This window comes from Macaca fascicularis, chromosome 4 (genome assembly GCF_037993035.2).
Source record: "Macaca fascicularis isolate 582-1 chromosome 4, T2T-MFA8v1.1".
Classification (NCBI taxonomy): Eukaryota; Metazoa; Chordata; class Mammalia; order Primates; family Cercopithecidae; genus Macaca; species Macaca fascicularis.
This window is the reverse complement of record NC_088378.1, coordinates 22,742,969-22,769,249: the sequence shown is the minus strand read 5'-3', so window position 1 is coordinate 22,769,249 and position 26,281 is coordinate 22,742,969. Positions and strand designations below refer to the sequence as shown.

At 40.1% G+C, this 26,281-nt stretch overlaps 1 protein-coding gene across 5 annotated transcripts in view; it reads left to right on the top strand.

Moving 5' to 3' along the window:
* Positions 1-26,001, top strand: part of MCM9 (minichromosome maintenance 9 homologous recombination repair factor) — a 122,354-nt gene extending 96,353 nt beyond the window's left edge. For 4 of the 5 annotated variants that reach the window (XM_005551684.5, XM_074036945.1, XM_074036946.1 and 1 more), the window contains 5 exons: positions 10,391-10,593; positions 11,530-11,733; positions 12,795-12,877; positions 13,370-13,515; positions 23,264-26,001. In XM_005551684.5, coding sequence (XP_005551741.3) covers positions 10,391-10,593; positions 11,530-11,733; positions 12,795-12,877; positions 13,370-13,515; positions 23,264-24,731 — 2,104 coding nt within the window. In that variant the 3' untranslated portion in view covers positions 24,732-26,001. The remainder of the gene's footprint in view (positions 1-10,390; positions 10,594-11,529; positions 11,734-12,794; positions 12,878-13,369; positions 13,516-23,263) is intronic. The other variant, XM_045391618.3, reaches the window with a different exon arrangement.
* Positions 26,002-26,281: the final 280 nt, after the last annotated feature.

Below are 26,281 nucleotides of genomic sequence, written 5' to 3'. Positions count from 1 at the left end.
TTTTGAGACAGAGTCTCTTAAGTTGTCCTTTTAAAGGTTTTTTATTTTTTAACTTTGCTTTTGACATACCACTTACAAAAAGGTACAAGAATAGTACATGTTGGCTTTTTGGGGGGTCAGCAGTTATGTGTACCCCTAGTTACAATTGTGTATCTATCATCTGTTTGGTGGTGGGAACCAATGAAAACACTCTAAAAGTTCCATGTTAACTCGTGTTCATTTTTCATAACACTCACTCTGGCTCACTCTACAATTAAGAATAAGTGGGATGAGCCTCCACAGTAGTTCATCCAACTTTTTTGGCTAGCAGTTTTCAGAATCTTAAGTTCATTACCCCTAATTAGAGGCCAGTTAATCTTCCTGATGCAAAGTGTACAGTTAACTGCCAAATGCAAAACTCTTGAGAAAATGTCTCTAGAGACTTAATAGCATGCCATGAAGTTAATTAATAGCAGATAAGAGGGTTAATTGTGCAAAGGGAACACTTTAATTATGAATTCTACCAAAATAAAATACTCTGAATCTGTTAAGAAAAACCTTATATACTTCTCCTCCTACAATAAGAATCCTTCACTGAGTGATCATCATCTAGATATTCTGGGGCCCTGCCTCTCTAACCACCTCAGGTTTTCCTTTGAGACATTTGGTACCTTGCCACATCATTTTCAGGAACTCTTGAATATGTCTGCTTTTGCTTTCTTTCTCTTTTTCTCGTGTCTCAAGTGACTAACGTTCGGCTGATTTGTGAAGGAGTTTTGATTAGAATTATAATCTCCCTTAAGAAGTAGTGCAAACCACTGGATCAGAATATCTGACTGGCCTCCAGGGCTACAAGAAATTTATCAGAGATTTTTTTTTTTTTTTTTTTTTTGAGACCGAGTTTCACTTTTGTTGAGTGCAATGGCGCAATCTCAGCTCACCTCAACCTCCGCCTCCCGGGTTCAAGTGATTCTCCTGCCTCAGCCTTCTGAGTAGCTGGGACTACAGGCATGCATCACCATACCTGGCTAATTTTGTATTTTCAGTAGAGACAGGGTTTTGCCATGTTGGTCAGGCTGGTCTCCAATTCCCGACCTCAAGTGATCTGCCCGCCTCAGCCTCCCAAAGTGCTGGGATTACAGGCATGAGCCACCATGCCTGGCCGGAGATTTTTTTTTTTTAATGTGTCACTTATATGCACTGCAGAGAGTTAGTTCTTTTTTTGAAAATAAGCACGTGTAAGTGTTTCATTTAACTATGGTGATTTCACAAATTGCTCTTTTGAGGTCAAACTTTATGCGGTGTTTTCCCACGGGTGGCACATACCTTACCTACAAGGGCATATCATAATCCCTGCCGTTCAGATGCTTAAGCAACTGGGAGAGGCCAATGTGATTTCTGCACTGCAAAAGCTTGTTATAGTCAGAATAGAAAAAATGGTAAAACACTTAGGATGCCTAGAGCCTACTAAATGTAACTTATGTCAGTCACCAAAATATAGGTCTTTTTGAAGCAATATATGCTTGTGAAGACCAATAATTTTGTTGTTCTTTATGTTACTTAAATATGGAAACATTTTTAAAGTTTAGGAGTTTAATTACTTAAATTTTGTCCTGGCTGCTTAGTTAAATAGAAGTAAGACGAAACCAGGAAGCAAATGATGCAACCTCAGTAGTTTTTTTTTTTTTTTTTTAAAAAAAAGGAGACTCAGGAGTGGTGGCTTACACTTGTAATCCCAGCACTTTGGGATGCTGAGGCAAAGAATCACTTGAGACTCATAGTTCAAGACCAACTTGGGCTACATAATGAGACCCCGTTTCTACAAAAAATTTAAAAAATAGCACAGCATGCTGATGCACACCTGTGGACCCAGATACTCAGGAGTCTGAGGCCGGAGGATCACTTGAGCCTAGGAGGTTGAGGCTGCAGTGAGCTATGATTGGACCACCACACTCCAGTGACAGAGCAAAACTCTGCCGCTGGGGGGAGAAAGGGTGTCGGTATTAAAATTTACTTTTTCTAAACTGTGCAAATCGGTGCCTGTGTCTAGTGATTGACAGCACAGTGCCACTTGACAGTGTGTAGTCATTTGAAATAACTTGATGTGATGATGAGCTTTAAGGCTGTGGGATGCTAAATAAATCATGATTTGGGAAAGGTAATGTTTCATTATTTTCAAGGTTCTTTTCAAACTTAAGCAAGATAGCGTCTCATCAAAGGCAGGGTATCACTACATTTTTAAGTAATCAAGGACATCCTCAATATCTGTTGAAGACACATTTTAGGAAAAAAATTAACATTTCCATGATATATGTAATGTCAACTGAATTATACTAACTTGCCTAGGTAGGAAGTACAACATGAAAATTAAAAATTGCAGGATAGGCCGGGCGCGGTGGCCTATGCCTATAATCCCAGCACTTTGGGAGGCCGAGGTGGGCGGATCACGAGGTCAGAAGGCTACTCAGGAGGCTGAGGCAGGAGAATCGCTTGAACCCAGGAGGCAGAGGTTGCAGTGAGCTGAGATTGTGCCACTGCACTCCAGTGTAGGCGACAGAGCAAGATTCTGTGTCAAAAAAAAAAAAAAAGGCGGCAAGATAGCACTGAATGACTACTGGGTAAATAACAAAATTAAGGCAGAAATAAATAAGTTATTTGAAACCAGTGAGAACAAAGATACAATGTACCAGAATCTCTGGGACACAGCTAAAGCAGTCTTCAGAGGGAAATTTATAGCACTAAATGCCCACATCAGAAAGTGGGGAAGATCTAAATTTAACACCCTAACATCACAATTGGAAAGAACTAGAAAAGCAAGAGCAAACAAATTCAGAAACTAGCAGAAGACAAGAAATAACTAAGAACAGAGCAGAACTGAAGGAGATAGAGACATGAAAAACCCTTCAAAAAATCAATGAATCGAGGAGCTCATTTTTGAAAAGATAGACTGCTAGCCAGACTAATGAAGCATAAAATGGAGAAGAATCAAATAGACACAATACAAAATGATAAAGGGGATATCAGCACTGATCCCACAGAAATACAAACTACCATCAGAGAATACTGTAAATACTTCTATGCAAATAAACTAGAAAATCTAGAAGAAATGGATAAATTCCTAGACTCGTACACTCTCCCAAGACTATACCAGGAAGAAGTTGAATACCTGAGTAGGCCAATAACAAGTTTTGAAGTTGAGGCAGTAATTAATAGTCTACCAACCAAAAAAAACCCAGTACCAGATAGATTCACAGCCAAATTCTACCAGAGGTACAAAGAGGAGGTGGTACCATTCCTTCTGAAGCTATTACAAACAGTAGAAAAAGAGGGACTCCCCCCTAACTCATTTTATGAGGCCAGCATCATCCTGATTATCAAAACCTGGCAGAGACACAACAAGAAAAGAAAATTTCAGGCCAATATCTCTGACGAACATTGATGAGAAAATCTTCAATAAAATACTGGCAAACCGAATCCAGAAGCACATCAAAAGCCTGTCCACCACGATCAAGTCGACCTCATACCTGGGATGCGAGGCTGTTTCAACATACACAAATCAGTAAATGTAATCCATCACTTAAACAGAACCAATGACAAAAGCCACGTGATTATCCCAATAGATGTGGAAAAGGCCTTTGATAAAATTCAACACCCCTTCATGCTAAAAACTCTCAATAAACTAGGTATTGATGGAACATATCTTAAAATAATAAGAGCTATTTATGACAGACCCACAGCCAATATCATACTGAGTGGGCGAAAGCTGGAAGCATTCCCCTTGAGAACCAGCACAGGACAAGGATGCCCTCTCTCACCACTCCAATTCAACATAGTATTGGAAGTTCTGGCCAGAGCAATCAGGCTAGAGAAAGAAATAAAGGATACAAATAGGAAGAGAGAAAGTCAAATTGTTTCTGTTTGCAGATGACATGATTGTATATTTAGAAACCCCATCGTCTCACCCATAATCTCCTTAAGTTGATAAGCAACTTTAGCAAAGTTTCAGGATACAAAATCAATGTGCACCAATCACAAGCATTCCTGTACACCAATAACAGAGAAACAGAGAGCCAAATCATGAGTGAACTCCCATTCACTATTGCTACAAAGAGAATAAAATACCTAGGAATACAACTTACAAGGTATGTGAAGCATTTCTTCAAGAACTACAAGCCACTGCTCAAGGAAATGAGAAAGGACAGAAACAAACGGAAAAACATTCCATGCTCATGGATGGGAAAGAGTCAACATTGTGAAAATGTCCATACTGTCCAAAGTAATTTATAGATTCAGTTCTATCCCCATCAAGCTACCATTGACTTTCAAGTCACAGAATTAGAAAAAACTACTTTAAATTTCATATGGAACCAAAAAAGAGCCCATATAGACAAGACAGTCCTAAGCAAAAAGAACAAAGCTGGAGGCATCATGCTACCTGACTTCAAACTATACTACAAGGCTACAGTAACCAAAACAGCATGGTACTGGTACCAAAACAGATATGTAGACCAATGGAACAGAACAGAGGCCTCAGAAATAATCCCACACATCTACAACCATCTGATCTTTGACAAACCTGACAAAAACAAGCAATGGGGAAATGACTCCTTTTGTAATAAATGGTGTTGGGAAAACTGACTAGCTATATGCAGAAAACTGATACTGGACCCCTTCCTATACCTTATACAAAAATTAAGATGGATTAAAGACTTAAACATAAGACCTAAAACCATAAAAACCCTAGTAGAAAACCTAGGTGATAACATTCAGGACATAGGGATGGGCAAAGACTTCATGACTAAAACACCAAAAGCAATGGCAACAAAAGCCAAAATTGACAAATGGGATCTAATTAAACTAAAGAGCTTCTGCACAGCAAAAGAAACTATCAGAGTGAACAGGCAACCTCCAGCATGTGACAAAATTTTTGCAAAGTTCTAATATCCAGAATCTACAAAGAACTTAAATTTATAAGAAAAAAACAACCATATCAAAAAGTGGGTGAAGGATATGAATAGACACTTCTCAAATGAAGACATTTATATGGCCAGCAAATGTGAAAAAAAGCTCATCATCACTGGTCATTAGATAAATACAAATTAAAACCATAATGAGGCACTATGTCACACCAGTTAGAATGGTGATCATTAAAAACTCAGGAAACAGATGCTGGAGAGGATGTGGAGAAATAGGAACTGTTTTAGACTGTTGGTGGGAGTGTAAATTAGTTCAACCGTTGTGAAAGACAATGTTTTCCTCAAGGATCTAGAACCAGAAATACCATTTGACCCAGCAATCCCATTACTGGGTATATACCCAAAGGATTATAAATCGTTCTACTATAAAGACACATGCACACATCTAAGTGTTCACAATAGCAAAGACTTGGAAGTAACCCAAATGCCCATCAATGATAGACTGGAGAAACAAAATGTGGCACATACACACCATGGAATACTATGCAGCCACAAAAAGGATGAATGGGACATGGATGAAACTGGAAACCATCATTCTCAGCAAACTAACACAGGAACAGAAAACCAAACACCGAATGTTCTCACTTATAAGTGGGAGTTGAACAGTGAGAACACATGGACACAGGGAGGGGAACATCACACACTGGGGCCTGTCGGTGGGTGGGGGGCTAGGGGAGGGATAGCATTAGGAGAGATACCTAATGTGGATGATGGGTTGATAGGTTCAGCACACCACTGTGGCACATGTATACCCATGTAATAAACCTGTGCGTTCTGCACATATATCCCAGAACTGAAACTATAATAATAAAAAAAGTATAAGTCACGTTGTACAAGAAATAACCAGGACTCTTTCCATCTTGCAAACTGAAACTCTATACCCGTTAAAAAAAACTCCCATTTCCTCCTCCTCCTAGCCCCTAGCAACCACCATTCTACTTTCTGTTTCTATGGATTTGACTACTCTAGATATTTCACACGTGAGTGGGAACATACAGTATTTATCTTTCGTAACTGCCTTATTTCACTTAGCATGATGTGGTTAAGGTTCTTCCATGTTGTAGTATGTGTTCGAATTTTCTTTCTTTTTAAGACCGAACAATTTTCCGTTGTATGTATCGACCACATTTTCCTTACCCGTTCCTTCATCCGTGTACGGCTGGGTTTTCTCCGCCTCTCAGCTGTTGTGTATGTAGCGCTGCTAAGAACACAGGCGTGGGCTTCATTACTTAACAGTGGCTACCTTACGACCATCTAAAGCAGATTTCTCGCTCAATCTAAGTCACTTTATACAACTGAGAAAATGTACTGGGCCTTTGTTCAAGCTTTTTTCAATTTGCCTCTTACTGTCTGGGATCTAGAAGCAATTTTTTTTCCTGTAACACTTCAAAACCTCAAATTTCTGAGATGTCTTTATTGCTTTCCTTTTCTCTTTGAAGACTGGTCGGTTTTTACCCGTGCTCATCGCATGCCTGCAATGCTTTGCCAAAGAAGGAAGTTTTTCTTTTTCATGTCAATCTGATGTGGATTGAGGGTGGTACACTGTGCTCGGACAATCTTTCCAGGCCCAAGCTCCTTCTCTCATGTGGCTCTCTGACTCCAGGGCCTTATCCTCTTCTGTACTCCACTGGTAGAGAGAGAGAAAAAGATTGCACAGGAAGGCTTTTAGGGGCCAGACCTAAAAGTGGTTTATGTTCTTCTATCTTTACTTCATTATCCAGACTTGATACATAGCCCTACTTAACTGTAATGGGAATAGGAAATACAATCTTGCTGTATTCCCAGGGGGAAAACAAGGTTTGGTGAACATATAGCGCCCGGTGCCAAAGGCTGGAGATAAATTTGGAAGTACTAGCATGTAGGTGGTGATCAAAGCCGTAAATAAAGATGAGGATCATCCCAGAAAGGGAGTAATGGGAGACCCTCAGAAAAACAAAGGCACTTTCTTAAGGGTCTTTACTGGTAAAAATAACTTGTGTAACCTAACTTTAGAATGTTAGGTTACACAAGCTATTAGTAGAACAGTTACTACTCTATGTTTTTAGGATGTTTAATGTGTGGATTAAATAAATGTAAAAGTAGCTTTTTCAGAAACTGGAATGTTTTTACTTCTTGAAGTTTAATGCAAAAGAAACATGTATCAGCATCGTTTTATGACACAGCCTGTGAATGTAAAATAATTCTGAATTTCTGAAATGCTGATTTATTTTTGTTTATCATTTAAATTATGTACATTTATTAAGCATTTACTATGTACCAGGCAATGTGAGGATTGTAACAATAAATCACAATCAAGGAAGACCAAATTTAGTAGTACAAAAACAGGCTGCTCACGATGGCTCACACTTGTAATCCCAGCACTTTGGGAGGACAAGGCGGGAAGATTCTTGGGGCCAGGAGTTCAAGACCAGCCTGGGCAACATAGCAAGAGTCCATCTCCACAAAAAATTGTCTGAAAATCAGCTGGGCGTGGTGATATACACCTGTAGTCCTAGCTATTTGGGAGGTAGAGACAGGAGGATCACTTGAGCCCAGGAGTTTGAGGTTGTAGTGAGCTGTAATCGCTGCACTGCACTACAGCCTGGGGAACAGAGTGAGACCATGTCTCTTAGAGAAAATAAAATATAAAGTAAGGCAAATAAATTGATGTCCAAAATCCCAGGCAGAATCGACAGTCTGGAAGTAAAATTGCGTTGATTTTGGAGCCCGGCAGATTTAGGTTTGAATCTCAGTTCTGCTACTCTCAGTGTAACCTTGGGGAAGTTAATATTTCTGAACTTCTAGTTTCCTTATTTCTAGGTTTGTGATAATAGCACCTACCCTTCAGGTTGCTATGATTAGGGATGATCTATGTAAACCTAATGCAGTGCTTGCTTGATATTAAAAATGTAGTTATTTTTATTAATATTGAAGAATGTACAGTTCATATGGGATAGAAAAATGAGTTACCTTACACTCTATGAATTCATTCAGTAGTTATTTAGTGAGCCACTAGTACACATAGTGTACTTAGGATTAGACTGTATGTATGGATTTGTGTTTGTTTTCTAAAGCCCCATTTATTTTTTTAAAAAATGTTTGTATCACAGGTCTGTACCCATCAGGTTTATATACGGTCTTCCCCACTTTCAAATGCCCAGAGACCACCCTGTCCCTCCTGGCAATGTCTTCGTCCTCCTCCTTTGCTATAGGGATCTGCCTGACTTATCTCTCATAATCTCCTCTTCCTCTGCCCACTCCCGTATTTTCCTTGCTCCTATTTCTGCTGACTTCACCTCAGACAGCCTTTTTTCTTTGCATACAAATTTTTGTTAGTCCCCCCGTCCAACTTTTTTTTTTTTTTTTTTTGAGGTGGACTCTTGCTTTGTGAGTGCAGTGGCATAATCTTGGCTCACTGCAACCTCCACCTCGTAGGCTCAAGTGATTCTCCCATCTCAGCCTCCCAAGCAGCTGGAACCACAGGTGTGCACCACCATGTCGGCTATTTTTTTGTATTTTTAATAGGGATGGAGTTTCACCATGTTGCCTAGGCTGATCTCAAACTCCTGAGCTCAGGTGATCCACAAGCATGATTCTTAAGCTTAAGTTTTTCTAGTGGGAAAATTAATTCTCCCAGTTACCTCAGGCATAATTTACCACCTTCTTTCTCTCTTTGTTCGTTTTTCTTCTCATATACTGGAAAACTTTCCAATTATATCCCCTATAGATTTCCAGGTGTCCCCACCGAAGTTTCTCCCTGCTGATACTAATGCTGATACTGACACCAGCACTCCTTGCACACTTACGATCTGGCAGGCGCTCTGCGCCACCTCTTCTTTCCCCAGCAGTTCTGTTGTAAACTAATTGGAGGCAGGGATCAGATATATACCTTTTTGGATTCTCAGTACAGCTTTTTGCACAAAGGAAATGGCCTATAAATATTGGTTGGTCAGAGAGAGGAAGAATGACCAATTCATTTGACCTCGCATTAAAAATAATTTTATAAAAATTATGTCACATGCAATTGTATTTTGTTTCATTGCCAGTGTTGTGGACATTTTTAAATAAGAAATGCAAATAGTCTCACTTCAGTGTGGGTTAAATGTGCTTTTGTGGGTTTCTTAGGAACCGCTTATTACATTGTTCTATGGCAGCTTATATTCCAAGTTCTAAATAACTGTCTTTACAAAAGCCGTTTTGACACATAAATTATAAGATGTGGACTGTCCAGAATTTTTCCTTGTCACTAATATTTTAAAAGGGAGTTTAGTTTTTGGTAAAAATGCCTTGTTTATCTTTCTCTTACTTATTTAATGAGTGTCTTCTTATGCCACTTGCCACAAATAAAGATTCTCAAACATTTTCAGCCTCAGGGAATGAAGTAACTGCTAGCTAGAAATAGATCAGGGATTAACAAATGTAACACATGTAGCTGATGTCATAGGGCTGTGACTTGGGAGGCAGACATCCCACAATAACTAAAAATGGGCATCAAGTGCAGAACATACAAATTTACAGATTCCAATTTTTACATTTGTTATTGCCAGTGAATATGTCACATTATTTTGAGAACTAATCCATCATTAATTAGTTTAAAAACAATATCTAAGTTATGTCACATCCATCCCTATCCTGCCATGCTCCATTTAGGACTACCTTGCCCCTCTACTGGACCATTATACTAGAGCCCTACCCTGCCTCCTGTCCACAGTCCTACCCTGTCCAACCCACCCACCAACCCAGTCCTCATCAGACTTCCCTTCACAATGGCTCCTCAAAACCTCAATGCCAAATCAATCCTTATATTTTCTGATTTCCTTTCCCTCCCTCTTTCTTTCTCTTTTTTGTTTCTTTCATGTTTAGAAAAATCAAAACAAAATGAGTGAATACACAAAGTTTTTGCTTCAACCAGTCACTATTCTCCAGAGTCATCCTCACTCTCTACCATCACCCCCTCTGCAAATGCATGTCTTTCTCCACCTAAAAATGTCCAGATGTCTTGAAAGGCTCAGTTCAAAAGCTGCTTCACAGTGCTTCTCTGTTCATCTTTTCTATCCACATAGATGAATACACATCATCCCTATTTCCCCTGGGAACTTTATTCTTTTAGAACTTAACCATATTCTGCCTTGTATTACAATATAGCTAGTAGATTGCAAGCCCCTTAAGAAGAGTTTGGTTTAATTTTGGATACTTCCTAGCACTTAGCAGAGCGGTCTGCTCATAGCAGGGGTATAAAAAGTGTTTATTGAACAGTTACTTCTCTTTAAGGTAGAATAGTTTCAGTATACTTTGTTGGAAGTTGATGTTTGTGATATCTCCTGTCATTCAACATTTTCTTTCATAGGAGTTCGTAGATTTTCAAGGTGCAAGAGCAGCCCCATTTTATTAACAGCTGTAATCTTGCATTTTATCTGAACCTCACAGTCAGTGCATTGTACTGTCTCTCTTGGCAGCCTCGTGTGCAAGCTGAACACAAGGACCACCATCCTGGCAGCAACGAACCCCAAAGGCCAGTATGACCCCCAGGAGTCCGTGTCTGTGAACATTGCTCTCGGCAGCCCACTCTTAAGTCGATTTGACCTGATCCTGATTTTGCTTGATACCAAGAATGAAGACTGGGATCGTATCATTTCCTCCTTTATCTTGGAAAATAAAGGTATGTGAAGACAGACAAAGCATTCAAAGTAACAAAGAGAGATTAGCTATAACTTAAAGAAATTCCCTTTCAAGAAAATTAAATAAATACCCAAGGTAGGCTATGTAGTACCAGGCAATAGAGAAAAGCTTAGACAGAAAGCAGTGAAAGGAGCCACTTACAGGGCCTCAGAATATGAGTTGAAGGAAAAGGGCCTTTCTCTACCTGCCACTAAGGAGAATAAAGTTGTTTGTAAATATGTCCCTTATGATGAAAGGGGGCAACCTTACGATACGGAATTACCGCTCGCCTCTTGCACATAAAGAAAACCAGAATGAATGTGAAACAAATGTCTAAATGTAGGGTTCTCTTTAAATTAGATTTTCTCAGGCCGGGCATGGTGGCTTACGCCTGTAATCCCAGCACTTTGGGAGGCTGAGGCAGGTGGATGACCTGAGGTCAGGAGTTTAAGACCGGCCTAGCCAACATGGTGAGACCCCGTCTCTACTAAAGTACAAAAATTAGCTGGGCATGGTGGTGCACACCTGTAATCCCAGCTACTGCGGAGGCTGAGGCAGGAGAATTGCTTGATTCCAGGAGGTAGAGGTTGCAGTGAATAGAGATCGCACCACTGCACTCCAGCCTGGGCGACAGAGCAAGACTTCATCTCAAAAAAAAAAAAAAAGAATAGGTTTACTCGAATATTATTGATTACTGAGCAGAACAGAATTATTCTGAATAATTTTTAATAAAGGTGGGAAGCTTACGTTTATTAAGCTTAGATCATAAGACTGTTTTTTTCTAAAATTGTGTGCTATGCAGACAAGTCTAGATTTCAATAACCACAAAACATGAAGGTTACTTTTAACAAATAAGTACCAGAACTTTATAAAAATCCTTAAAATGAGATGTTTGCCTGTCCTAAGAACTTACTGACCCAACACCTGATATATACAGGTTACCCAAGCAAATCAGAGAAGCTCTGGAGCATGGAAAAGATGAAAACCTATTTCTGCCTCATAAGGAATCTGCAGCCCACACTGTCTGATGTGGGCAATCAAGTTCTTCTTCGGTACTACCAGATGCAAAGGCAGAGTGATTCCCGGAACGCTGCCCGGACCACCATTCGCCTGTTGGAGAGCTTGATACGATTAGCAGAAGGTCTGTTTCATTCAGCAAATGATGCTTGTATTGAATGCTGCCTGTGTGCAAGGCAAGGGGCTTGGCACCATGGATTCAAAGATGAATGAGAATAACCCCCACTCTAAGGTGCTCATAGTCACTTAAAAATAAAGGCTCTGAGCCATGAGATCGCTGCTCATCTGAGGACAGGTGATGAGTATTGACTGGAATGTGGTGTCATTAAGAAAGAGGAATCTTTGTGCTTCTCAGGACCTCCTAGAACTTAATATACCATTCACTTAGAAAGCCTTATTTCTGATATTTTGTTTCTCAGTGGCAACTCTGTTAGCATTTTGAGTGGGACAGTTTCTTGTTTGGAATTGTTTCCCATGTAGCATCACTGGTTCTTGCTCAGTAATTGCTAGTTGCAGTCCACCCCTGTCGTTATAACAACCAACTTGACAATGCCATGCCCTGCCCCATTACATACATACATGTAGCTAACATGTATCTTAATTCTTTTCTTCTAACATTGGCTTTTACATTTTAGCTTTTGTTTAAATCTAAAAAAAGAATTCACATGAACTGAATAATAAAATAAAATAATACAAGCTTAATAAAAAGTACTGTAAAACAAATGGACTTTCTTTTTTCAAGGATGTATAGCTAATATTAGGGCAAGAAATACTCAGAATTTAGAATTGCTTCTTTGGTAGCTTTGAAAAGCTCATAGATCATAAAGAGGAGTGCCAGATATGAAAAATGAGTTTTAATTTTGTGTAGTTTTGTAAAAGACTAGAAAGTGAGGACTAAAGTTGCTGAATATTAAATGTATGTTTATATAGCCCCTTTCTTTGCTGGAGCCCAGATTACTTTTTCATATAAATATGCAGAATTGTGTGGGCTACACAGAAGGATTAGGCTCTTTATAGAAACAACCTTAAAGCTAGCTGAATGTTGACTTTTGTGCTTGTTCTAGTAAAATTGTTTTGTTATTAATAGCTCATTCATAAAATACAAATGGCGTGGAGGGGGAGATTAGAGAATTACATTTCTCACCTCAGATATTCCTAAAAAACAAATGTGCTTTGTTTTCTTAGCTCATGCACGCCTGATGTTTCGTGATACTGTGACTCTGGAGGATGCTATTACGGTGGTGTCAGTCATGGAGTCCTCAATGCAGGTAAGGATATTTTGTGTACCTAATTTTTATCCTAATTACAAACTTTCTTTTTTTTAAAAAAAGGACACTTTATTAACATATCAAAAGTTATTAAAATGATCATATTCTAGACCTAGTGATTCCTGGAACTAGATCCAAAGGTAACCATTTAAACAAAGAGGAAACAGTGTCCTGGAGACGTCTGCTGCATGGGTGGTGTTGCTTTGGCCCATTGATGTAAAGTAGTGGGCCTCGATCCTTTTTTTTCCCTCAACACATCCAAGGGATGTTCATAGCCCACCAGTGACAGTATAGCTTCCTAGAGCAATGATTGCCACCAAGAACTGGGGGAGTGAACTCTAGAAAGTTGAAAAAGGCCCCCAAGTGATTTTCATACTCAACATAGGGGTGTAAAGGGCGGTCTTAGCCCCCGGGGATTGCTGGTCCCTAGAGTGTACTTACCGCTATGCAGGCTGGCCTGGTGACTCTCCTGGTATGTTCTCACCCCTTCAGGGAGGTGCACTGCTAGGAGGTGTGAATGCCCTCCACACTTCGTTTCCTGAAAACCCTGGAGAGCAGTATCAGAGACAGTGTGAACTTATTCTGGAAAAGCTAGAGCTGCAGAGCCTCTTGAGTGAAGAGCTTAGAAGACTTGAAAGGTGAGGAATGAAAACCCAGAAAGGCATATAATGGAAAATCCTTGTTTGGCATTTAGTGAAACAAAGGAAGTGTGCCTTAAGTGGAAAAATCTATCTATCAGGTGTTGGGTCAGTAAGTTATTAGGACAGGCAGATACTATCTGTAGAGGACTGTTTCAGTTATGTACTGCTGTATAATCAACTGCTCCAAAACTCAGTGACCACAAATACCACTCCCACCAGCATTTTAGTGTTCACTTTTCTGGGTATCAGACATTCAGGCAGGCTTGGTGGGGATAGCTTGTCTTTGCTCCACATTGTGTTGGCTATCTTGAGATAACAACTCAGCAATGACAGAAACAACATTTCAAAACTTACCTTTCTAATGACTCATTAAAATGTGACTAATAGACAAGGAGGACACATGGGAAAAAACGTGTCACACGCCTTCGTGTGAATGTGGACTCTACCAAAAAAATTTTGCCCAAACTTTATATTCCCGAAATACGTGGACTTCCAAAAACCTAGGCTTTGAGTGTGAGCCTGAGAAATAGGAGTGAGGAATGGCAAGTTTATCCATTTTTTGGTGTCTTCATGATCAGTGTAAATGGCTTAATAATTGACCTGCAGCTCTTACTGGTGTTGGTCTCAAAGCTGGGGTCTAGTGAATGAAGTACATGAGAAAGTGAAACAGCTGCCAAGAATTTGGGACCACATTGAGATTGTTGACTACATTAAAACAAAACAAAACAAAACAAAAAAACCTTGAGAATTTTTCCTTCTCACAGCAGCCTTCTCTTTCTAATTTTTGAAACTTCAGCACAGCCTTCCTGGGGAAGTGTGGGGATGGGCATTATCCTGCTAATAGCCAGGTGCCAGACTGCAGTAAACTTGCACTTCATATAAAATTCACCCCTCTTTCTTTTGGTCTCCTGGCTCATTTTATGATCCAGAGCATCGTGCCTAGACCAAAGTTATTCCTTTGGGTTGTTTATGGTTTGATGTAGCTGATTCTTTTCAAGCCACTCCTGGGCTTGGCTTTGCTTTTGGAGAGGCTGCTCATTTTGATGGATCTAAGCTACCAGAAACTGACGTGTGCTGCATTCAGAAAAGAAGAAAAAGTGAGGCTCAGAATCGTTGTTATGTGTTAGAAAGATGGCAATTAGACTTCCCAAATTTAAAATGACCCTCCTGGAGGAAAGAAAGGAAAGAAGTGAGAGTATTTGACAATCTGAAAGATAGGATTCTGCCTTAAAATGTTATTTTCTACTGGTATTTATTTATAATGTAGAGGCATGTTCTGATGTTGATCCTCCTGAAAGCAACAAAACCAGGTACTGTGCAAATGAAAGTGAATTACCTCCAAGACACAATCTAATGCCAATCTTATCAAGTGAGAAAAAACCTAACCAGCATATGGGTTTTTACTGTTTTGGAAAGCGTTCTCTGTTCCTTAAGGAGATAATTATAATGAAACCATTTATAGTTTTATCATGCTTTATTTCCAGAAAATGCTTTATACTTTATACTGGTGACAGTCTGACTCGGCCATTCTATCCACCTCAAAACAGAATGCAGGTGGGGCACAGTGGCTCACACCTGTAATCCCAGCACTTTTGGAGGCCAAGGTGGGCAGTCGACTTGAGTTCAGGAGTTCAAGACCAGCCTGGCCAACATGGTGAAACGCTGTCTCTACTAAAAATACAAAAATTAGCTGGGCATGTTGGCGGGCGCCTCTAATTCCAGCTACTCAGGAAGCTGAGGCAGGAGAATTGCTTGAACCCGGGAGGCGGAGGATGCAGCGAGCTGAGATTGAGTGAAACTCCATCTCAAAAAAAAAAAAAAAGAGAGAGAGACTGAAATAATAGGGCTAACTTAGTCTACCCTAACTTATTCTCATCTTTTAGGAGATTTTTACAGATTTTTAACAATTATCAGTATCCCTGACCTCAATTTGATGCTGAAAAGTATGCTAGGTAGTAGTAATTTTGAAAGCTATTTGCTTTTTTGTTTGGTTGTAACTCAAATTAGTAAAAACGAACATGGGTTTGCTTACTGATACTTGCAAACCTACTATGAATGAATGTAACCCAATATGTTTACAATAATTGTGGGGGCCTTTTTCTGATTATGAAGGTAAAGCATGTTTTTTATAAGTAGCAGTGAAATTAGAAAACAAAAAATCACATGTAATCTTATTTCCCAGAGATACGTACAATTAACATTTTAATGTATTTAAATATATTTAAATATAAGGTATTTCCTTATATTTTCTATGATTATACATGAATTTTAGAATAACTTACTCATCTGCTTTCTGGTATAATATCTTTCCAAAGTGAGCGCATAGAAGAGGGATCATATTGTACTTTATAAGAAAAAGGCATTTCTAGGTTGTCAGGAAGGGCTTCTAAAGGACCTACTTGTAGGGAACTACAGTCCTTATTAGGAAGTCATCCTCCCTCATGACCAAATGGAAATTTGAAATGAAAATATGAGATCTGGCAAGATGGCCGAATAAGAACAGCTGCGGTCTGCAGCTCCCAGCGAGATCAGTGCAGAAGGTGGGTGATTTCTGCATTTCCAGCTGAGGTACCCAGTTCATTGCATTGGGACTAATGCTTAGGCAGGGGGTGCAGCCCACAGAGGGTGAGCAGAAGCAGGGTGGGGCGTCACCTCACTCTGGACATACAAGGAGCCAGGAGACTTCCCTCCCCCAGCCAAGGGAAGCGGTGAGGTACTATGCTACCCAGCCTGGATGCTATGCTTTTCCCATGGTTTTTGCAATCCACAGATCAGGAGATTCCCTCACAAGGCTACACCACCAGGGCTCCGGGTTTCAAGCACAAAACTGGGCGGCAGTTTGGGCAGACACTGAGCTAGCTTCAGGAGTTTTTTTCGTACCCTAGTGGCACCTGGAACCCCAGCAAGACAGAAGCATTCACTCCCCTAGAAAGGGGGCTGATGCCAGGGAGCCAAGTGGGCTCACTCAGGGTGTCCCACTCCCATGGAGCCCAGCAAGCTAAGAACCACTGGCTTGAAATTCTCGCTGCCAGCACAGCATTCTGAAGTCGACCTGGGATGATCGAGCTTGTAGGGGGAGGAGTGTCCCCCATTACTGAGGCTTGAGTAGGCGGTTTTCCTCTGACAGTGCCAAGGGGGCCAGGAGGTTTGGATTGGGTGGAATCTACCACAGCGTGGCTAAGTGGCTGTGGGCCAGATTACTTCTCTAGATTCCTCTTCACTGGGCAGGGCATCTCTGAAAGAAAGGAGCCCCAGTCAGGGGCTTGCAGATAAAACTCCCATCTCCTCGGGACAGAGCACCTGGGGAAAGGGGCAACTGTGGGTGCTGCTTCAGCAGACTTAAACTTACCTGCCTGCCGGCTCTGAAGAGAGCAGCTAATCCTAACTAGTAGGATTCTCCCAGCACACTTTGCTAAGGGACAAACTGCCTCCTCAAGTTGGTCCCTGACCCCCGTGCCTCCTGACTGGGAGAGACCTCCCAACAGGAGTCAACAGACACCTCATATAGGAGAGCGCTGGCTGGCATCAGGCTGGTGCCCCTCTGGGACGAAGCTTCCAGAGGAAGGAGCAGGCAGCAATCTTTGCTGACACCCAGGCAAACAGGGTTTGGAGTGGACCTCTGGCAAACTGTAGCAGACCTGCTGAAGAGGGGCCTGACTGTTAGAAGAAAAACTAACAAACAGAAAGTGAAAACATCAACATCAACAAAAAGGACCCCCACACAAAAACCCCATCCAAAGGTCATCAGCTCAAAGATCAAAGGTAGATAAATCCACAAAGATGAGGAAAAACCAGTGCAAAAATGCTGAAAATTCCAAAAACAAGAATGCCTCTTCTCCAAATGATTGCAACTCCTCTCCAGTAAGGGCACAAAACTGGACAGAGAATGAGACTGACAAATTGACAGAAGTAGGCTTCAGAAGGTGGGTAATAACAAACTCCTCCAAGCTGAAGGAGCATGTTCTAACCCAATGCAAGGTTGCTAAGAACCTTGATAAAAAATTACAGGAACTGCTAACTAGAATAACCAGTTTAGAGAGAAACATAAATGACCTGATGAAGCTGAAAAACACAGCACGAGAACTTCATGAAGCATACACAAGTATCAGTACACAAATCAATCAAGCCGGAGAAAGGATATCAGAGATTGGAGATCAACTTACAATACGGCATGAAGACAAGATTAGGAAAAGAAAATACAATAAGGCATGAAGACAAGATTAGGAAAAGAAAAAAGAATGAAAAGGAACATATAAAGCCTCCAAGAAATATGGGACTGTGTGAAAAGACCATACCTACGATTGATGGGTATACATGAAAGTGATGGGGAGAATGGAACCAAGTTGGAAAACACATTTCAGGATATTTTCCAGGAGAACCTCCCCAACTTAGCAAGACAAGCCAACATTCAAATTCAGGAAATACAGAGAACACCACTAAGATACTCTTCAAGAAGGGCAACTCCAAGACATATACTCATCTGATTCACCAAGGTTGAAATGGAGGAAACAAGTTAAGGGCAGCCAGAGAGAAAGGTCAGGTTACCTACAAAGGGAAGCCCATCAGACTAACAGCGGATCTCTCTGCAGAAGCCCTACAAGCCAGAAGGGGGGGGGGGGGCAATATTCAACATTCTTAAAAGAATTTTCAACCCAGAATTTCACATCCAGCCAAATTAAGCTTCATAAGTGAAGGAGAAATAAAATCCTTGACAGACAAGCAAATGCTGAAATATTTTGTAACCACCAGGCCTGTTTTACAAGAGCTCCTGAAGGAAGCTCTAAAAATGGAAAGGAAAAACCGATACCAGCCACTGCAAAAACATACCAAATTGTAAAGACCATCGATGCTATGAAGAAACTGCATCAACTAATGTGCAAATTGACCAGCTAGTGTCATGATAACAGGATCATATTCACACATAACAATATTAACCTTAAACATGAATGGGCTAAATGCCCCAATTAAAAGACACGGAGTGGCAAATTGGATAAAGAGTTAAGACCCACCAGTGTGCTGTATTCAGGAGACCCATCTTACGTGCAAAGACACACATAGGCTCAAAATAAAGGGATGGAGAAATATTTACCAAGCAAATGGAAAGCAACAAAAAGCAGGGGTTGCAATCCTAGTCTCTGATAAAACAGACTTTAAACCAACAAAGATCAAAAAAGACAAAGAAGGGCACTACATAATGGTAAAGGGATCAATGCAACAAGAAGAGCTAACCATCCTAAATATATATGCACCCAATACAGAAGCACCCTGATTCATAAAACAAGTTCTTAGAGACCTACAAAGAAACTTAGACTCCCACACAATAACAGTGGGAGACTTTAACACCCCACTGTCAATATTATACAGATCAATGAGGCAGAAAATTAACAAGGATATTCAGGACTTGAACTCAGCTCTGGACCAAGTGGACCTAATAGACATCTACAGAACTCTCCACGCCAAATCAACAGAATATACATTCTTCTCAGCACCACATAGGACTTATTCTAAAATCAACCACATAATTGGAAGTAAAACACTCCTCAGGAAATACAAAAGAACAGAAATCATCACAAACACTCTCTCAGACCACAGTGCAATCAAATTAGAACTCAGGATTAAGAAACTCACTCAAAACTGCACAACTACATGGAAACTGAACAGCCTGCTCCTGAATGACTGCTGGGAAAATAACGAAATTAAGGCAGCAATAAGTAAGTTATTTGAAACCAATGAAAACAAAGACACAACTTACCAGAATCTCTGGGACACAGCTAAAGCAGTCTTCAGAGGGAAATTTATAGCACTAAAATGCCTGCAAGAGAAAGCGGGAAAGATCTAAAATTGACACTCTAACATCACAATTGAAAGAACTAGAGAAGCGAAAGCAAACAAATTCAAAAGCTGGCAGAAGACAATAAATAACTAAGATCAGAGCAGAACTGAAGGAGATAGAGACAAAAAAACCTTCAAAAAATTAATGAATCCAGGAGCTGGTGTTTTGAAAAGATTCATAAAATAGATAGACCACTAGCCAGACTAACAAAGAAGAAAAGAGAGAAGAATCAAATAGACACAATAAAAAATGATAAAGAGGATATCAGCACTGATCCCACAGAAATACAAACTACCATCAGAGAATGCGATAAACAACTCTATGCAAATAAACTAGAAAATCTAGAAGAAATGGATAAATTTCTGGACACATACACCCTCCCAAGACTAAACTAGGAAGAAGTTGAATCCCTGAATAGACCAATAACAAGTTCTGAAAGTGAGGCAGTAATTAATAGTCTACCAACCAAAAAAAGCCCAGTACCAGATGGATTCACAGCCAAATCTGTACCACAGAGGTACAAAGAGGAGCTGGTACCATTCCTTCTGAAACTATTCCAAACAGTAGAAAAAGAGAGACTCCCCGCTAACTCATTTTATGAGGCCAACATCATCCTGATTCCAAAACCTGGCAGAGACACAATAAAAAAAGAAAATTTCAGGCCAATATCCCTGATGAACATTGATGTGAAAATCCTCAATAAAATACTGGCAAACTGAATCCAGAAGCACATCAAAAAGCTTATCCACCATGTTCAAGTCGGCTTCATCCCTGGAATGCAAGGCTGGTTCAACATACACAAATCAATAAACATAATCCATCACATAAACAGAACCAATGACAAAAACCACATGATTATCTCAATAGATGCAGAAAAGGCCTTCAATAAAATTCAACACCCCTGCATGCTAAAAACTCAATAAACTAGGTATTGATGGAAAGTATCTCAAAATAATAAGAGCTATTTATGACAAACCCACAGCCAATATCATACTGAATGGGCAAAAGCTGGAAGCATTCCCCCTGAAAACTGGCCCAAGACAAGGATGCCCTCTCTCACCACTCCTATTCAACATAGTATTGGAAGTTCTGGCCAGAGCAATCAGGCAAGAGAAATAAATAAAGGGTATTCATATAGGAAGAAAGGAAGATAAATTGTCTCTGTTTGCAGATGACATGATTGTATATTAGAAAACCCCATCATCTCACCCAAAAACTCCTTAAGCTGAGAAACAACTTCAGCAAAGTTTCAGGATACAAAATCAATGTGCACCAATCACAGGTATTTCTATACACCAAAAATAGACAAACAGAGAGCCAAATCATCAGTGAGCTCCCATTCACAATTGCTGCGAAGAAAATAAAATACTTAGCAATACAACTTACATGGGACATGAAGACCTCTTCAAGGAGAACTACAAACCACTGCTCAAGGAAATAAGAGAGGACAGAAACAAATGGAAAAACATTCCATGCTCATGCTCATGGATAGGGAGTATCAATATCATGAAAATAGCTATATTGCTTAAAGTAATTTATAGATGTAGTGCTATTCCCATCAAGCTGCCATTGACTTTCTTCACAGAACTAGGAAAAACTACTTTAAATTTCATATGGAACCAAGAGCCTATATAGCCACGACAATCCTAAGCAAAAAGAACAAAGCTGGAGGCATCATGCTGCCTGACTTCAGGCTATACTACAGGCTGCAGTAACCAAAACAGCATGGTACTGATACCAAAAGAGATATATAGACCAGTGAAACAGAACAGAGGCCTCAGAAATAACATCACATGTCTACAACCATCTGATCTTCGACAAACCTCACAAAAACAAGCAATGGGGAAAGGATTTCCTATTTAATAAATGGTGCTGGGAAAACTGGTTAGCCATATGCAGAAAACAGAAACTGGACTCCCTCCTTACACCTTATACAAAAATTAATTCAAGATGGTTTAAGATTTGAATTTTAAACCTGAAACCATAAAAACCCTAGAAGAAAACCTAGGCAATACCATTCAGGACATAGGCATGGGCAAAAACTTCACGACTAAAACACCAAAAGCAATTGCAACAAAAGCTAAAATTGACAAATGGGATCTAATTAAACTAAAGAGCTTCTACTCAGCCAAATAAACTACCATCAGAGTGAACAGGCAACTTACAGAATGGGAGAAAATTTTTACAATTTGTCCATCTGACAAAGAGCTAATATCCAGAATCTAAACAAATTTACAAGAAAGAAAACCCATCAAAAACTGGGTGAAGGATATGAACAGACACTTCTCAAAAGAAGACATTCACATAGCCAATAAAGATATGAAAAAAAGCTCATCATCAGTGGTCATTAGAGAAATGCAAATCAAAACCACAATGAGATACCATCTCATTCTCAGTTAGAATGGTGATCATTAAAAAGTCGGGAAACAACAGATGGTGGCTAGGCTTTGGAGAAATAGGAACGCTTCTACATTGTTGGTGGGAGTGTAAATTAGTTCAACTTTGTGGAAGACAGTGTGGCAATTGCTCAAGGATCCAGAACTAGAAGTACCATTTGACCCAGCCATCCCATTGCTGGGTATATACCCAAAGGATTATAAATCATTCTCCTATAAAGACACATGCACATGTATGTTTATTGCAGCTCTGTTTACAACAGTAAAGACTTGGAACCACCCCAAGTGCCCATCAATGATAGACTGGATAAAGAAAATGTGGCACATATGACACCATGGCATACTATGCAGCCATAAAAAAGAATGAGTTCATGTCCTTTGCAGGGACATGGATGAAGCTGGAAACCATCATTCTCAGCAAACTAACACAGAAACAGAAAACCAAACACCTCATGTTCTCACTCATAAGTGGGAGTTGAACAATAAGAACACATGGACACAGGGAGGGGAACATCACACACTGGGGCCTGTTGGGGGATGGGGTGCAAGGGGGGAGAGAGCATTAGGACAAATACCTAATGCATGTGGGGCTTAAAACCTAAATGATGGATGCAGCAAACCACCATGGCACATGTATACCTATGTTACAAACCTGCACATTCTGCACATGTATCCCAGAACTTAAAGTAAAATAAAAACAAAAGGAAAGTTGTCCTTCTGGCAATATTTCAGTTTCTGATATGCCCAAGATATTTAAAATGATTGTCACTGAACATACCCTTCATTCATAGAAGGTAAATAGGTTTTAATTCTGTATCAAATTGAGAAAAGAGTAGCTGCCCAGTACATATGTTTAAACATGCCTGGGCTTTGCAGGAAAGATTGTCACAGTTGCCTGGGGAGGTCTGCCATGAATATGAGTATGGGAGGGGGCAGTGGGAGCACCAGTACAGAAGTATCACAGACTCTTGACTCCTGAGGAAGGTGAAGGCTCAGATGCACTCAGTACCTCAACTAGGTAAAGAGATGTGAGACATAATAATCCTCAGTCTTTCATTTTGGTTCCTTGATCTGCAAACTGACTACCGAGCAAGTTAACCAACAACCTACTTGGTCAGCAATCAGCTACTGTGCGGGTAGCAACAAGTGTGTCTTGTATTTGAACATTTAACGTGAGAGATAAAGCTGAGGATTTTACACTGATCTTCAAACAATCTTCAATGAATGAATTGGACTTTTGGAGAGATATCAAAATGTAGGCAAACCTCCCATTTCATTTTCTTTATTTTACTACAATTTTAGGTTAAATTAGTGTTTATCTGAGTATGTAAATTGTGTATTGATTTAAAAAAGGATTATTTCATTCTGCTGCTCTAGGAGGTTGTATTTGATATTAACTTGGAATTATGTGGGACTTAAATCTTTAAGATGGTATCTCAGAGACTAAAGAAATGAATAGGTTAGCACAAATTCTCTTCCCTTCAAGACATGTTTTATTTATTTGTCTCTGCTACAGGTTACAGAATCAGAATGTGCACCAATCCCAACCACCGGTATTGGAGGTGGAGACTACTCCAGGATCCTTGAGAAATGGTCCAGGGGAAGAATCAAACTTCAGAACTTCATCACAGCAGGAAATCAACTGTAGCACGCATATCTCCTCTCCTGGAGGCAGCCCCGAGGGAAGCCCAGTTCTAGATCCCCCAGCGTATCTGGAGCCTAATAGATCAACAAGTAGGAAACATTCAACTGACCACAAAAATAGCAGAGATGACAGTTTAGATTGGTTTGATTTCATGGCAACTCATCAGAGTGAACCTAAAAACACTGTTCTTGTGTCTCCTCATCCCAAAACATCTGGAGAAAATATGGCTTCAAAGATCTCTAACAGCACATCTCAGGGTAAGGAGAAGAGTGAGCCAGGCCAAAGGAACATAGTGGATGTTGAGTTGCTTCCATCACCAGGAGAGACAGGTGCTCCATGGAGGCCAGACAATGTGGAGGGTAACAAGAAAAAAAGGCTAGCACTAGATTCTGAAGCAGTCTCTGCTGATAAACCAGACTCAGTACTGACTCATCATGTCCCTAGGAACCTGCAGAAGCTGTGCAAGGAGAGGGCCCAGAAGTTGTGCAGAAATAGCACCAGGGTGCCTGCACAGTGCACAGTCCCTTCCCATCCTCAGTCCACTCCTGTACATAGGCCAGACAGAATGCTGGACTCACCCAAAAGAAAGAGACCGAAATCCCTGGCGCAAGTGGAAGAGCCTGCAATTGAAAATGTTAAGCCTCCAGGTTCCCCTGTGGCCAAACTGGCAAAATTTACTTTCAAACAGAAGTCAAAACTGATCCACTCCTTTGAAGATCACGGCCATGTGTCACCTGGTGCAACTAAAATAGCAGTTCATAGTCCTAAAATTTCCCAGCATAGAACAAGAAGAGACGCAGCCCTGCCAGTGAAGCGTCCAGAAAAGTTGACATCTACCCCAGGATACCGTATCTCTGATCAGCTGCAGGATGAGACAAAGGAGGTGTCGCAGCAGCCACCAGAGAAACACGGACGAAGAGAGAAGGTGATGTGTGCCCCTGAGAAGAGGATTATTCAGCCTGAATTAGAGCTTGGGAACAAGACTGGGTGTGCTCATCTTACTTGTGAGAGAGACAAAGAGGAAGAGGTTTCAGGCAGTAATAAAAGCGGCAAGGTTCATGCCTGCACATTAGCCAAATTGGCAAACTTCTGCTTTACTCCCCCATTGGAATCCAAATCAAAATCCCCTCCTCCTGAAAGGAAGAACCGAGGTGCCAGAGGCCCAAGCTCCCCTCCTACAACCACAGCTCCCGTGAGTGTCAGTAAAAGGAAATCTTTTCAGCTCCATAGGTCCACCGAGAAACTGATTGTTTCCAAAGAATCCCTCTTCACTTTACCAGAACTAGGTGATGAAGCATTCGATTGTGACTGGGATGAAGAGATGAGAAAAAAGTCATAATTGGGAAAAGCTTTCTGGTCAAATCTCACCTTCTCCAAATCCACAGAGGACCTTCACGATATCAGTATGGTGTTTATAAATGTATAGAACGATTGGCCATATTGAGGATCACTCTGAATACCAGCTTCCCCATAAGGCTTTCTAATTTCAGGTTAATCTTCATGACTTAAAAAGTTGTATAATCAGTTGAGGCCAGTGTGATACCAGCAGCTGAGCTGAGTTAATTATGCTGTGCTTAATTTTACAAATGGAGTACTTTCTGTTTTTTGTTTGTTGTTTTGTTTTTAAGGGGGAGAGGGTCTTCCCTTGATTAATTTCTTCTTTCATTCACTCAGGAGCAAATGCCGAGAAGATATCACTCATAAATCTAACAAGGCAGATGAACTCTTTTTTTACTTTTTTTTTTTGTATTTTCACCTGGAATGGGCTAAGTACAGTGAATATAATAATCACTTGGATGATTTGCCAAAATCAGACTATTTTTCTAGTATTATTTTTGTGTTGATTTGTGTGGATCAGGTTAATTGTGACTAACGGTTTTCTTTCTTTGAGAGGCATCCTTACAATTCCATGATATTCTTAAAGATCTGGCGGCTGGTCAAACAGTACGTTTCTGAAGTACTGACCTTCTGAGTTGTCCTTTCTTTCTTGAGCCGACATTTTGTGCTTCAGATTCTTTGTTCTCTTGGGGACCTACCTTCAACCAAGTAAAATACTGTGATTAGAAGAAGAGAGAGTATGGGCCAGGCACAGTGGCTCACTCCTGTAGGCCCAGCTACTTGGGAGGCTGAGGCAGGAGGATTGCTTAAGCCCAGGAGTTCAGGGTTACAGTGAGCTGTGGTCACGCCACTGTATTCCAGCCTGGGTGACAGAGCAAGATCCTGTCTCTAAAAATAAAATAAATGAAGAAGAGAGAGTATGTGGTAGTCTCAATCAAACATCATGTCTCATCTACCCAGCTGGTTAATATGGAAATGTGATTCCTACTAAGTTGTGATTCACTTGTCTTTAAAACCAAGAAAATTATGTACTGTTTTTGGTAAGAACAGATAACCTCAAGCTTTGTCTTTCTATGTGCTTTTAAAATCACTTATTCCTTTGGATTCTAATAAGGGTTATTAGGATTCTATAATTATGGACTTTCTCTTCTGAAGTGTGAATTTGTAACCTGATTGTTTAATTGTCAAAGGGACTTTCCGACATAGACTACTCAAAACTATATGTATTTTGTTTAATTTTCACTTCATTAAATTCATGCAAAGAAAACAAATTTAGAAAATCCAGTTTTTCTTAAGCATGTAAACATTCTAAAATTCACTAATAGAATTTTCTAAAAAATGTTAAACTGTAAATAGAAGTTTAGTGTGACTGAGTCTTGAAATGACTGGCCATAATGAGTATCATTCTCTGAAGTTTGAAACACCTTAAACAGCTGATAAAAGATATGCATAAACAATGATTATAAAATGTATTATTTCTGCACCTGTTTAATAACTTCCCAGTATCCTATGATTCTTATTATATTCCTAATCTTTCAGCTTTATTGCTTT